The 15,956-nt window shown below is 37.6% G+C and overlaps 1 protein-coding gene across 2 annotated transcripts in view; it reads left to right on the top strand.

Annotated features, from left to right (window-relative positions):
• lrp8 (low density lipoprotein receptor-related protein 8, apolipoprotein e receptor) overlaps positions 1 to 15,956 on the top strand; it is a 165,794-nt gene that overhangs the window by 126,843 nt on the left and 22,995 nt on the right. For both annotated transcript variants that reach the window (XM_082137383.1, XM_082137382.1), the window contains exons 10-11: positions 6,219 to 6,390; positions 14,873 to 15,100. In XM_082137383.1, the coding sequence (XP_081993509.1) occupies positions 6,219 to 6,390; positions 14,873 to 15,100 (400 nt within the window). The remainder of the gene's footprint in view (positions 1 to 6,218; positions 6,391 to 14,872; positions 15,101 to 15,956) is intronic.

The raw sequence follows: 15,956 nt of genomic DNA, 5'->3' as shown, positions 1-15,956 counted from the left end.
AAAATGCCCATCTTGGTTAGTATTCAAGTAAACACTGTCAGTTATGTCTTAAATTGAGTAAATAGTTGAGAAAGAAAGCATGAGCGTAACTGTATATTGGATCCGTGCATTAGCTCTTAAAGTGACAGCAGCCTAATAATCCTGCTTCTGTCTGGTGTGCTTAATGTTAATCAAAAGACAAAATCACTCACTGCTCTTGACTGAATAACATTTGTAGCTTTAATAAGAATCAGTGTAGCTATATTTAATTCATACAGTGAAGACTGAGCAGTGTTTTATTTTTACATTTGATTATTGAATAATTTCTGTTGTTAAATAAACCTAATGTAGTTTGTTTTACACTGACGTTAAAATTACACTTTTTGTGTAATCCTACAGTAAAACACTGCTGTTAACTTTTAGAAGTTATAGGGATGCTCTCTTCTCACTAAAAGGATGTAAAGCTTGTATGTTGTTTATATCATTTTCAGTTTTTAAATATAATTAAAATTTATTTTACAAACTTAAAGCATTATCATATCGAATATTGCATTATTTAACGAGTTATTGCATATCGCATTTTTCTTTAATATCATACAGCCCTATTGATGCTACATGGCATGTTTTGTAATTGTGTGAGGGTTTTGTGAACCTAATGAAGCTTGTCTTTATTGTCCTTCAATTGCCTGACCAGCCTGTGTAAAACTTCAGTGCATTTCCAGCACTCCCAGTAGGCTGGATGACAGCTTGAGGAACACTGTCATTAAATGCACTGTGTAAAGCTGGCGTAAAAAAAAACATTCCCTCGAGCTAAACAGCTCACTGAAAACTTAGTGAAGTGATTTCACTCTTCAGAAATTGCATTCTGTTGTTATTGTGTTCAGGTCAGTTATATCCATTTAGGTTTGTGTATGTATATATATATATAGCATTATGGTTGTTTTTTATCTGAGGTCAAAAGATAGTTTTTTTTAGATAGTTTAGTTTTGTGCCGATGTGTCATTTCTCTCTTTATGTGGTTCTTGACACTAAAAACTGAGAATATGTTCTTTAGCTGTAATGTGTGTGAGAGTTTCTGTTCTTTGTTACGATTGATTTAGATTTTGTTTGTTTGTTCCATGATATGAAGTGGAAGTATTGTGTTCAAAATTGCAAATGCAGAATTAAAGTAAAATCAGAAATGTTATATTTATCAGCCATACTAAATTCTCTTTTAATACGTTACGCTTCATCCTTTTTAGTGTGCCTAGAAAAGCCATTAAATCATTTTAATAGCTTGATGTTTTTGCCACAGGTATATCTTTCAAAATGTAAAATAACTCTTTCTCTTTCTCTTTCTATTTTTCTAACCGCCTGCTCCCTTTCATAAACATATCAGGTGGAGGCACATTAAAGATAAGAGGGAGATGTGCTTTTATGCGCCGTGTTCCCAGACTTTAGTTTTTTGGGCATGACAGCTATTTTTTAGGCACAATAGTAACTGCAAATATGGCCTTTGGGTGCTAATATGGGCTATAATGACTTGTGATATGAATAGAGAGTGCAGAGTGCAGTCAGTGACCCTGTTAGTAAAACGAAACATGACCAGACCAATTTCAGATTCAGGTTTTTTATTCTTTCAACTGCAGCCAAACAGAACAAAACAGACAGTGCCTTTAATATGCGATACTAAAGAAATGAGCATCATCGCTCGATACTGCATGCATTATTTTAATTAAATATTCTGAATTAACATAATCAGTTTGTTTAGATTTGAAAAGAGAAATATTATAAATGAAAGGCAAATTTGCGGTAGTCACTCATTATTTGTATACATATGAGCCACACCACCAAATGGAGTGCAAATCCCCATAAAATGATAGTTCACCAAAACGTTCTGTATAGAAATATATATTCTACAAAACAGTAACCATTGACAAATAGTTATACATCATCGCAGTGATCGCACCATAGGTTCTGCCCACTAGCGTTCAGTGTCTTAACGGCTGTCATTTGCCTACACTGGATGTGAGCATCGTGTCACATCAAAAGCAAATAGAACCCATTATAATCACTGACACAGTCTACACTGATATAGTGTACAGATGCATGTTCAGTTTCTGACATACTCCAGGCACTTGTGTATGTCGACAACAGGACAAATAAAAGAGAGTAATAATAAGATTCACTTTGATTCGTCCACTTTAAACAGCTCGTTTGCGTCTCTGTACAGACTTAAGAAGCATCCCATCATCTGAAACAAATAGATGGTTTATTTTAATGGTGTCCTGGATAGCGTTGGACAGGATTAAATGTTTGTTCTGAGCATTTTGTTTTGTAAACGAGGCACATTGTAATGGAGAGTTTGCAAATAAACTTGTTGATAAATGAAGCAGCCAACTGCATTGAATCTGACAGTAGCTGCATCCCAAACCGTAAGTAAATGATTTCATAATGCTTTGTCTGTAAATGACAGGTTTATATGGATAATGGTTTCCAAACACTTACTTGTGCAATAGTGAATGGCTGTTGATATGTTTCAAATGCAATGACATTAGCCAATCATAATTGTGTCCGTTTACTTACAACCCTTAAAGGAGCAGGCCCTTAAAATTGATAATTTCAGACAAAGGGTTAGAAGGAAGGTTGAAAATCATGGAGATTCATTGTTCAAAAATAGTGGGAGGGAACCCTGTATTATACTATAGAGCAATATCCGTATCGTATCCATCTCTCTGATAGGCCTGTCACATACTGTCATTATGAGCGTGAGGTCACTCACCTGTTGAGAGTAAATCTGAGCCATGTAATTTGGCCTTAGTGTGAGACTCAGCTGAGTGACATGACCGAGGGGGTTATGGGAAATGACTGGCACTTTTTCATCTCTGTCTCCTTCTTTTTCCTTTGTTACTTATCAGTCAGAGTGTTACACCCACACATGGATCATTTGATTATCTTCATGCTTTCACTTTCCACCTGTTTTCCATCACCTCACTTCCTATATATGACTCCAGAAATTGAGGAAACTATGTCACACTGTCTCTGCTCTGCACACTGGGTGTCAGCCAATAGGGTGATTCCTGTCTGCGGTGTGGAACAGCTTATGGAGGAAATCAAATACGTGTTGGGATGTGTCGTGTTGTCTTGAGGACTGATGCCTTGCGCTTATTCTGTGACCTGCTGTTGAAAGCAGCTGAGGTATATTTAAAGAAATGGTAGCAAAGTGAAGCACTATGTAGAATTGCAGTGGACATTGAGAGGGAGACTCAAAGATCCCGACGACTGGTCTGTTAATGATGTCTGGGAACAGAACACAGTGTGTGTGAAGGGATGGCACAAGCTGTGCATCAAAAGCATAAATGAAATGATGGCACATCATAAGAGGATGATGGTGGATCCCCAATAAGTTGAGAAAAGCATTTTACCATAAAATATTTTAGGTATGTTTTAGCTTACCTCAAGGGCATCCAAGATGTAGGTGTCTTTTTTTCCGCAGTAGTTTCAATTTTGATATTTTTAGGTCAAACCGTTCTTGTCTGTCAGTCATATAATGCAGGTCTATGGTCATTATCTCAAAACACAAGCACAGAGTCCAAATTAAAACAATTCCCCGTCGTCCAAATTAAACAATTCCCCATCGTAAGTACACATTGATGGCCTAAGACACGAAACGAGCGGTTTGTGTGAGAAAACGAACAGTATTTATATCGTTTTTACCTCTTATACGCAGCCATGTCGAAGTGATCTGATCTGACGTGTACGCAGACTGGTGCATAGATATATACACTAGATGTCGCCTTAAAGACATTCGTTCCAATGAACTGCCGTAGACAAGGCGACATCTAGTGTGTATATATCTATGCACCAGTCTTTGGATTGGTTTGAATTGTTTTAATTTGGACTCTGTGCTTGTGTTTTGAGATAATGACCATCGACCTGCATTATATGACTGACAGACAAGAACGGTTTGACCTAAAAATATCAAAATTGAAACTACAGCGGAAAAAAAGACACCTACATCTTGGATGCCCTTGAGGTAAGCTAAAACATACCAAAAATTAATTTCAAAGTGAACTATCCCTTTAAGGCAACTGTTTTTGAGGGTTAAGTTGTAATTATTTAGATGTTTTTACCATCCCAATTTATACTAGCATGACAGGAAACTACTTGCTCAGCCAGTAGCTACTAACTGATATTAAGAATGGAATGTTATTTTCTTTTTCTACATTTTGACAAAAAAATTAAAACGATACACTGCAAAAATATTGTTAGTGGCACACAACTTAAATGAATTGGATAAAAATGGTAAATGCTGTAATTCATGTAGTTCACAGCATGTATTTTTTCTTATTTTTTCTTAACACTTCACCATGTTTCAAGTATTAGAATGAGTTATTATAAGTCCTTTGTAATACAGGATCAAGGTAGTTTAAGAGTTCATGCCCTTTTGCTTGAAAAAACCTTTAGTCAGCAGTGAATCACCTTTAGAGTGAAGAGGCTTATAGCACATACAGTATGGCCATGTGAGAAAGTGCTGATTTGTGTTTCTCAAAAGAAGTTGTCATGACGCCAAAGACGGTCAGCATGCTGCTTAATGTAAATGTGATGCAGCTCAGCTAAAGCTGGAAGGGACATATCTCTCTCCTTATTATTTTTCTCTCTCTGTTTATTTTTTCTCTCTTTCCCACCCTCCCTTTCAAAGATTGATCATTCCAGCAGATGGGTGAGAGATTGAATCCTGTCTGTTGCTGAAAATGAAAATATTTGCTGATGATACAGTGGTCCATGATGGCTTTCTGAAGATCAGCAGGAAATGTTCTCTTTCCAACACAATGTGAACAGGCTTTCCATCCACCTGTCCAACTCACAAGCACCGCTCAGCACCTCAGCAAAAACAGTGTTTGGCTCAGACTAGATCAAGTATGAAAGGGTGAGATGGGTGGGGAGGGAGGGAATGAGGGTGGAGGAGAATAACAGAGACATGAGATCTCATCCATCAGTTCCATCATCCACCCTACATTACTGCCAAACCTGAGCGCAGTGACATCAGACCACACAGCACCTGCTGCTCATTATTCTGTCTCTCTTTCTCGCTCTCTCTCTCTTTCATGCCCTGCATTATTCTCTGTTTTCACACTCTTTTTCGCTTTCATTTGTCTGTAACACTTGACCAGAAGGCATCCGTGGATCATACAGACTTGTGAAGGAAGCTTTTGCTGAAAGGGAAAAAAAAAGTCTGTGACTATCCCAAGGAGATAGAAAAGCATCAAGTTATATGTAAATCTAATTTTGGCAAATGGTTGAAATCAGTCATTGTATAGTAAGTGTATATTTTTTCAACTAAATGCTGTTCAGTGTAGGGGACCATGTGACTCAGAAAAAGGGAGAGTGCCCTTGCTCTTATATAGAGGATAAACTAAGAGGGTCAGTGATATTCTGTGTTGGCATGACTGAGCACCAAACCACAGTGACTAAGCTGCCCAGCAGTACACACACATGCTCATATCTGCATAAACACCACAGTGCAGGTAATTACCTGGAAACACTCACACCCACTTTGGCCACCCAGAAACCTGAATCACATGGTCTGCAGGTGCACTGCAGACTAACACACATCATTCTGGGGTAAACAAATGCTGTAGTCCAAGTCTACTCTGCAAATGAAATGAGCAATACAAATTTAAATCAATGCTTTTACACATGGGTGCAAGTCGTGTGGTTAAATGTTTGCTGTCCATAAGTGTGTATTTCTAATTAATAAATAGTATGAGAGCAAATAACACATATAGAGGTAAGGAAGAGACACTGAAAGTTTACATTTGAAAAAAGTTAGGAATACTTTTTTTTTTTTTTTTTAATCGTTGAGTTATTGTTGAATGTTGTGGAAATTATTCTGTGGGTGATTTATGTGTGTATGTGTAGGTTTATGTGTACTTTGTGGTTTCACTATGTTTATGAAAAAATCCTATGAGTTCGATTGAAATCTCTTGACCTTGCAGAATTTGGAATCTTAAATGTATCATAAATGTGATCTAAGTTTGTGACTTATCATCTCTTCTCAAACAAGCAAATGTCTTTTTGTAGGTTAATTGAAACAAACGGAATATCATTTGTGACTTGTTTCCTTTTTCTTTTTTTCTTTTCTTTTTTTATCTCAAAATGGCCTAATATTGATTGGTTTATCCGCTCAATCATCTGTTAGGATGATCCCAAGATAACAAATTAGCTGACTGATGAAACATTTTCTGTTTCCCTTATAGGTAAGAGCCCATGTCTTATGTTTACTAACCGGCATGAGATCCGGCGCATAGACCTGGTGAAGAAGGACTATACACAGGTAGTGCCGACCCTGAAGAATGCTGTGGCCCTGGATGTGGACGTTTCCACCAACAAGATGTACTGGTGTGACCTCTACCATCGCAAGATCTTCAGGTATAGCCAACATTACAAAACCAAACAAGTAGTGCAGTGCACATCATATTGCCTCCTAACTTGACAGCTGTTTAATCTTTATTTAAAAAGGATAATTTGCAATTAGTGTTCAGTGCTCAGGTAGGAGGAGAAGGTGCCGTGCTGAAGCCCTCTTTTGAGAACCTCTACCCGCCTCCTCTCAGCTGGCTGATATTTAAATTCATGAGAGCAGCTGCCATAGACTTACTGGAGATTTTCTCACCGCAACCAGCATCATGGATTGAAAGATGTGTAGGAAATTGCTTGCATGCTCATTTTCATGCAGACTTTTTCTTGGGCTTCCTCTGTCTTGTGCTGAAAATGTAAGGGGGTTATGCACTGACATAAGCATCCTCGGAACAAGATCAATTTACTTGAGAAGCAAAATTGTTAATTATATAATTTTTCTCAGTATGTTGTTTTTACTGATCAAATAAATGCAGCCTTGGTGTGCATAAGAGACAAAACATTAAAAAAATATTACCGACCTCAAACTTTTGAACGGTAATGTGTATTGTATCATGTTCTAACTTTACGATAATACTGTATTGCAGCATTCCTGTCATTTTCCACTTCTCTTACTTCTCTAACGAAACACTTATCTTAGGCATTTTTGTCCTGATGAAAGGACATTCTAATTCCTTCTGGGAGGTCTTGAATAAGCTCTAGCAACCATTTAACAAAGTCATCTTATCAGTCGGACAGCAGCCTGTCACAGCCTGCCTGTGCTACAACAGCAGCTGAAAAACTGGACCAGCGTTTGTCCTTTACTGTCCCAGTGTGCATGCTGGGCTGTCATGCTCGAGTCTCCGCCTCACTTCCTGAAACACTCGGAGTCACATCAGCCTCTAGGATCATCTCTAAATCATTTCAACCGCACCATATGCTTCCCATAATTTACCTCCCACAATAAGGCGTCCCATTACTCATCCCCTCTCCCCTCAGGAGGGCTTGTGTTAGGACGGCGTAAGACAGTTCATTATCGTTTTATAAACCCCTCAGAAGAATGGAAATACTTCTGCTTGTCTGCAGGGAGTTTAATTTATGTCCCTGGTGGAGAGTGGCATGAATTAGTAGTTACAGTGAAGATGCAACAGTGTAGATGTCAGTTGACAGCTAAAACCTCAAATGAGGCAAATACATTTTAAGGGCCATTGTTTGGATCCACAGTAAATACATTATTACTTGAATCCGGCATCTGTCTGGACTCTATTTTGAGGGTTATGTGGTTATTGAGCTGTTTTGTTATGATGAGTCTTGGTTCACCTGCATGAGAGCTCAAAATGACTCTTTTTGATTCAACATAAAGGTTGATAGATTAATGTTGTGTTTATTGCTTAGATTCATTCCAATTAAAATAATTTTGGGTTAATGTGATGCAAGGCTCCTACTGTAATTAAGATGTCAGAGGGAACCCAAACCCCGCTATTTAAACAGACAAGATCAAGAAAATCACTGTTTTTTCCCTGTGTGAACACTAAACACCCTGTGGGTTGCACTTTGATGGTTTGACTCACTTTAACTTGTTACTAATGGCGCTTTTCCACTACACAGTACCAGCTCGCCTCGGCTCGCCTCGACTCGACTCGACTCGGCTCTGTTTGGTTTTCCACTATGTAAAAGTTGTACCTGTACCTGCTTCCAGGTACTTTTTTTCGTACCACCTCCGGCGAGGTTCTAAGCGAGCTGAGGCGATACTAAAATGTGACGTGAAAACAAGGCAGACTGCTGATTGGTCAGAGAGAATCGTCACTATTCACTGCGTCATCATTGCACGCGCCAGACGGAGTATCCTGAATAAAAAACAGCAAAAACAAAAACAAAAACATCCAAAAACAGCATACACTCGATTTCCTCCATTGTCCTGTGTGTGTGAGTAGCGGGTGTGTCTCGCGTAAAAGATTAAGTCACGGCAGTTTCCTGCGGCGTCGCTATGACGACCTGGTACTATTGTGGAGGTACTATCTGCAATGGAAAACGGAGCGAAAAGCGAGCCGAGCCGAGCCGAGCTGAGTCGAGTCGAGGCGAGGCGAGCCGAGGCGAGCTGGTACTGTGTAGTGGAAAAGCGCCATAAGTGTTGTGGTGAGTAAAAGGACATTATTATTTCTGTTGTGTTGTACTGAGTAGCCACACCTACAGTTACATTTAAAGGCACTCTATGCAAGAATTGTACCTTAATATAACAGCTTCAAAGTCATTTCGGTGGTAAACAAACTCATAGTAGGGCGAATCATCCTGGTAGTAAAGCTTGGGGGGGGACGCCGCTGGAAAAACCAGCAATGCAAGTTTGAGAGGGGCGCCCCCGACAAATCTCGCCAGAATCACCACTTGCTTTACGGCACATCAACAACATATGAAGCACAAAGACACTTGCACGCATTTCAGACGTAATTCTTGGAAGACTCGACGATGGAAAAAACAAAGAAAGCGCGGTCGGAAGAGTGTAGGAAAAGGAAGAGAGAATCTGACCGCGTGAGGAACCGGACTAGAGTCCCACTCGGTCAGGCTTTCACTCGTTGGTGTGAGCTAAAGAGCAGCACTGGATGCAACAGCGATGCTGACCTGGCGATCTTGTTGATGGACTAGTAAGTAAATCTCTTATTTGTAAACGACGCTTTTGACGTTGATTCCTGCGATTATCATTAAAACAGTTGTCAATATCTCACATAATTATCAGGACATAAATAAGCCTAGAGGTTGTAAATAGTGTAAACGAGCACAATTTGCAAACTATTATGAAAAATAGCAATAATCATGTCTAATGACATCATAACGGCCAATGTTATGAAATAATGCGACGTACATTTAAATTTATTGATGTCATCTGGCATTTTGTAATGTTTACATTACAATCAAAAAACACAAATGAAATTATACAGTAGGCCTAAACTATAGGCTATTTACTTGTGATTTAGCTGAAGTTATGTAAAAACATTATAAGCCAGCAAACGCGGTATGCTACTTTATTATTATAAAGTAGTCTAACACTTGACATAAACTTATTATTATCCTATTACCATCATCAGTAGTTCAGTAGACTATGCAGTAGCCTAATATTTGTATGAAATCGTGAAACATTACCTGGTCAATATCTTCGGAGTCTATCTGTGCCTGTTCCATGCCCGACGCTTCTATCCTACCGAACAGGTACCGGTGTACAGGGTGGGGGTGGGTATTTACGACAGTGCAAGTATTCCACAGTGACTCTAGGGGTCGCTGTTTGACAAAAACACAATTTCTACATAGTGTGCCTTTAATCAGTAAAATATTACAAATCAAAAAATGTGAATGGCTGTCATTTTGATGCCATTATTCTTACTGAAATTTCCTCTGTAATGTATTGTGTTGTGCCTGGTAAGGACATGGTTTTATAGTACTTTTAAAAATGTTGCTTTTGAATTTGGTCCATAATTGACCGTACTAGTATACCCCCCCCAATTATCTCCTTTTACTATCATTATAAAAAAATGAACATGCAATTTAGTGGTTGACATCACATTATATTGAACATCTCATCTTGTTTAGTCACATTGTTAAAGTGCTGAACACTTTATCTCTTTATTTTTTATTCTTTTTGTCTCATTTGTGAATCATCAGTGTTTGAAAGGGGCCAGGGAATCTGTTCCTATTAATAGAGCTCCTAGTCAAGCCAACTGAAGCACAATAGAAATGTTCCCTGGCTTCTATTTCCTCTGTCCTTGTGATTCACTAAAGATCCTCTCTGAAAAGAGTGACTGAAAGTCCTGTCTTATAAGGGGAGATGGGCCCATTTTGATGGCTGTTGAGGCAGTATCTGTTAAGGGCTCTCGTTGACTGCAAATGGAAAATTACCAGGTTATAACACAAAGCACCCCCTCACTGCCATGAAAGATGGGTCATTCTATAAAATGGGTTCCTTTTTTCATTTTGATATTAAAAGTAAATATTTTGTAGATTTGAAGTAAGTGTTTTAAGATTTTAAACATTCTATCGGACAAATCTACAAAGTTTTAATGCTGGTATTTCTACCAGTAACCAGTTTTCAATTTTCTACCAACATGGTAAAAGAGTTGCAGGCGCGTCGTTAGACATGGGCATCCGGGGCTTCACTTACGTGACGTCGTGCCAGCCGTTTGCTCGCGGCTCAATCACGCGCAAATGCGGCGCGCCCTGTATCACGCAAAATAAACTAGCATGTAACGTCGTGTTCTATCGTCAATTAAGTATTGAAATAACCAAAAGGGAGATTAAAGCTGCGTCAAAACTCTATGTCGGGGCTTTTGTATTCCTTTGTAGGCTACATAAATGTTACACATTTTGGCGTAGCCTTAGGGGAGAGCGGGGCACAAAGTAACGCTTTTTGACTATCTTAATTTGTGTAAATCTACTTATGGTTCAGAGTATTTATTTTTTCCCACATTAATTTCCCACATGTCTAGTACAATTATGTGTTTTTGTTTTATTAATACAGTATATACTTTTTTCTTGATATACCCCGAAAGAATGGAAGTGAAATGTGACAACATGCCCCATAGGTGGGGTACATTGTAACATGAGTGGGGCACATTGTAACATAACATATGACAGCTTAAAAATGTTATCTGATCTAATACTAAATATTTGATCTAACTAAAATATTTTCTAAATAAAATACAATTAAAAAAACTTTTGCATATAAAATAATGGCATTTTTTAATAATTAAATATAAACTCATTTTTGAGTTTTGACTATGAACACATGAAAACACAGCTATACAACATAGTTCAAAACAAATAAATAATTAGTAATTTCTGAACATTGACTCTCAGTCTTTATTCACCTTTTTCTCACGTTTTCTCAATAAAATTAATAAAAGTATAGAATATAATAGCATATTTCTAATAGGGGCACATTGTAACGCAGTGTTACAACATGCCCCCGCCTGCACAAGCTGGGATTTAAACCCTGCTAGTGTCTTCTGCTAGTTAGTGAAGCATTAAATAACTATCTCAACTGTTAAATAACATCTTGGAGATTAAAATAATATCAGATTTGTCTTATTTTAAATAAACACAATAAATAGAGATGAAAAATTAACTTAAGTAAGAAATTTACTTTTGCTATGGTTTAATAAATGTCTATGGATATCTTCCAAAAAAACAAACATTTTGGCGGAATTTTTTTTCTATATAGTGTTGATATGGCAACTAGTAAATACACAAAGTTTCGTCATCCAAGCATGTGCGGAAGTATTTAAAACAAGCGTGTTACAACTAGCCCCGCATTAGGTTGTGCCCCGCGCTCCCCTACTCAATTTTCATTATTAATATTCTAACATTTTATCAATATTGCAAAGTCATCAAAACTGACTAAATATTTTGTGACCAAAAATGTGAAAAATAGGCCTACATCTAGCCTAAATGATCGTTCATGACATTCTTTTAACTATAAGCAACCCAATTTATCTAGATCTGTATTATTTCCTTTGTATAATGTGCTTAAATATTGCTGCGCAGTCGTGTGATTTAGTCTGCTTGATTAACATCATTACAATGTATTCCTATTTAACTCTGATATGTATATATAAGGTCCTCGAATGTGTTCGAATATTTCACCAGCATCAGCCTTTTCACAGTTTCTATCACTCCGCTTGTCTGTGTTTGCACAACTTGCATCATTAGGCCAGTAATGGTGACAAGTGACTGTCTTTATGAGTGAACAATTGAAATTTAATTGAACTGATTTAATAGTGCCAAAAACATTGATTAACTCAAGAAAGAAACAAGTTGCTGAAACCAATCTTTACTGCTAAAAAGTTTACATCTATGCAAAATAATCCTTGAAAGATTTCTCATTTAAGGCCATTCCTGTTTGAAATATGTGGTTGTGTATTGTCAACAATAAGCAGAAACATTCTGCATTTCCATTTTCTAGTGTGGATCATTCATTTAAACATTTATCCTCATTCTCATGTTTAAGAATCTGTTATCTGCTTGACAAATAATTTATGCGACTGCCCACTGACATGCTTTTAAAGCTATTGTTATCAAAAAATGTTGGCCGTCAAACACCTTAAAATGCACATATGTAGGTCTGAGAAATCAAAATTTTCTCGGGGGACCATGCCCCCGAACCCCCCTAACTACCTCACATTTGAATGTGTGTGTCTGTGTGGTAGTATGGCCTGGTGTGGCTACAGTGCCAGGACTGAATTTTTTAACCAGTCTGCCCCCTTGCATATAGGCCTAAAATATACATTATTCTCTGTATCGAATCATGTTATCTTGTTACCCACCCTAGCCCCTGACGTTTCGGGCTCAGCCCCTGATGTTTTTAAAACCTAGAAACGCCCCTGGTTGACAGGATTTTTAAGCGTATTATTTACTGAAAGTCAAACATAAAATGACTAAGCTAAAGGGCCATTACCATAAACTTCAGCTCCATCCGGAGGCTACAGCTCAGCGATTGTATACACTGTAAAGACAGTGACGATGACGTTGATTTTACCATATCAATCTGAGTGTGAGTCCAATGATGAAACATTGAAAGAAATAGTTATTCAACTCGAACCTCCATCGCAAGGACGACTTGAGCAGGACGTTTCTCAGTGATAAGCTACTCAGTTTGAGGTACATTGTGATATGATGCAACTGTAATTCCTCACCATCAGCATTAACAAGAGTATGTCCATCAACAAACCGACGTGTATATTTCTCATTTATTGCGGTGCACAACTGCACATGCGGGAACTGAATCAATAGCGGTGCATACGTTAGCCAGGTGCTAATGTGAATGACTGATGGAACAAACGTTTGTAAAACAAATCTTGCTCCATCCTTTATCTTTACTCACAGTAGTAAGAATGACAGACAATCTGCATTAAAAGACACAGTTTTAGATTTTAGGTAATAGTGGCCCACAGATGATTTGCAGAAGTATTTCAGTAAGACAGTAATAACGTGAGTTAGCCGGAGACCTAAACAATATAAGACACAAAACTACATATTTTGAACACCCGGTAGAAAATATATACATCAATAATTATTCATACTTAGAGGTTGGGATTCTGAGGAGCAAGCTCAGAATAAACTGGGGACTGGCCCATCTTTCAAGAGCAAGCATTTTGTGAATCCCGCATTGAAGTCTTGAAGATTTGAGACTGATTTGAGAAGCAGTCGTCAGTAAAATGAACTTTGAGGGCTGGACAAATTGTTCGCGGGTGGACAAAATACAACATAGGTGGGCATTATGCTAATTTATTTTCTAGTGATGTAGAACCCTAGGAAATAGAAAATACAAACGATTCGTAAAGGCGGTTCAGAGTCGATTCTTTCTTTTGGGTGCACTTTCGACTTAACTTTGCAGAACGTTTACGCTCACAAACAGCTATATTACACACTGCATGAAAGGGAATATTCAAAAACCATAATAGGGTAATGTTTTTGAAAGAAGTCTCTAATGCTCACCAAGGCTGGATTTATTTGACCAAAAATACAGTCATTTTTTTATTATTATTATTAAAGTTTGAAATAACTATATTTTATATATACTTTTTTTTTTATTTAAAATGTATTCCTGTGATGGCAGAGCTGAATTTTTAGCAGTCATTCATTAATCCAGTCTTCAGTGTCACATGATATGATCCTTCAGAAATAATTTGAATATGCTTATTTGGTGCTCAAGAAACATTTCTTATTATTTCCAATATTGAAAACAGTTGTGCTGCTTAATATGTTTGTGGAAACAATATTGAAATAGAAATCTTTTGAAATGTTTACAAATGTCTTTATTGTCATTTTTGATCAATTTAATGCATCTACAATCTTACTGACCCCAAACTTTTGAACTGTAGTGAATAGTATATACAAAGATTACAGATAAAATGATATCTTTTATTTCCATATTGTGTTTTTGTGAAAATATGCTTGTTAGTATAGCAAGGAGAAGGAGGAAACACAGGTCCGGGGACAAGCCAAAAACACACAAAATATTAGGCTATTATATATATATATATATATATATATTACTATTGGCACGAGCTAGTTCTTGTTTACACATGTACAGTATATGAGCTTTCAAATGGCATCCCTTTTAGCAAATGACCCAGGTGACATCAAAAATATTTCTCATGAGGCGCTTTCTCATGAGTGCTGAATCATAAGATCAGTCACAGTCACATCAGATTTCACCATGCTTCAAAAGGCAATCATATCTGCTTCACTGTAAAAAATAGTTTTCGTATACAGGAAAGATCACAAGAGTCAGCCATTTTGTCCTACAATTGTTCTTTGAGAAACATGCAGAAGCAGATGTTGCTTCACTTTGCTGCCTACAGTATGTGTATGTAAACAACAGCTGTGAGTGCCAGATATTCATGGTGTGCTTATTCACCATGAATCTGACGGATGCATCAAATACCTTGTGAATGTTTATGAATAGATAGATACATAACATCTGCTTAAAATGCTGTGAATGTAAATTAACAGTGTGTTTGTTCCTCTTCAGTGCATACATCAACAAAGCCAACGACACTTCCCAACAGATCACACTCATAGACACTGCGCTACATTCCCCAGAGGGCTTAGCAATGGATTGGGTCCATAAGAACATCTACTGGACCGACTCTGGACACAAAACTATCTCTGTCGCAACTGGCGATGGCAAGAAGAGGAAGGTGTTGATCGACACAGATCTTGGTGAACCACGTGCCATCGCCGTTGATCCAAGACAAGGGTAACAATAAAATGTTTATAATGTAAAAATCGGGCAGACTCGAAAGTGGGAATGTTGCATTAAATTATAATTAAATTATAATTAATAATGTTAATAGGATGTATGTGCTTGATCTGTCAACACACCGAGATTTTTGCCAAAGGTTCCTTCACTTCGTATGTATAATTTCTTCTTTTACTGACATTCATCATGATGAATCTTTCCCCTCAGGGCTCTTTTCACCATATTACAGAAGTAGAAGAGCATGAAAAACATGCAAATGAGTCTCATGCTGGTCAGCATACCAACTAATTGTTGCCTGTGGTTAAAGTGCCCACTTCACTCTTATAGGGCCAGAGCTATATACTGACTCTTTTTAATGAGCATACACTTACCTCTTCATCCTATTTTTGGCAGGTGATGAGCCATCGGAGCTCCCTAATTTTCCCCTCAACTGTATCTCATTTGTTTGATAGCGTGAAGCTTTTGTGGCTCCAACCCAGGAAGCTCCTTAGAAAGCTCTACTGTTTTTTGTAGAGTTTTAAAGCTGTCATTCACATATCCCCTAGTCTTTTGGCTAATTAAAATATTTTCAGTTTCCAATAAGAATGGTAAACCACCATTTTACACATTTTACCCTGTTTAAATTAATTTTGCAGTATTCAACAGATTTTCCCACTAGCTCTGAAAATGCGGGGGAAATAGATTTTGCATACTTCTAAGGGAGCCTCAAGATAAAGCCTTAAAATGATATAAATTTGACAAAAATAGTATTCAAATCAGACAAGACAACTAAAAATCAAGATATTTCTTTTTTAAATTCATTTTCTTTTCTCTGAAGAACAAGTCTTGGAAAATCTGGATGTGTGAGGTAGCC

This window comes from Leuciscus leuciscus (genome assembly GCF_965113295.1).
Source record: "Leuciscus leuciscus genome assembly, chromosome: 14".
Taxonomy (NCBI): domain Eukaryota; kingdom Metazoa; phylum Chordata; class Actinopteri; order Cypriniformes; family Leuciscidae; genus Leuciscus; species Leuciscus leuciscus.
This window is presented reverse-complemented; position numbering and strand designations above follow the sequence as displayed.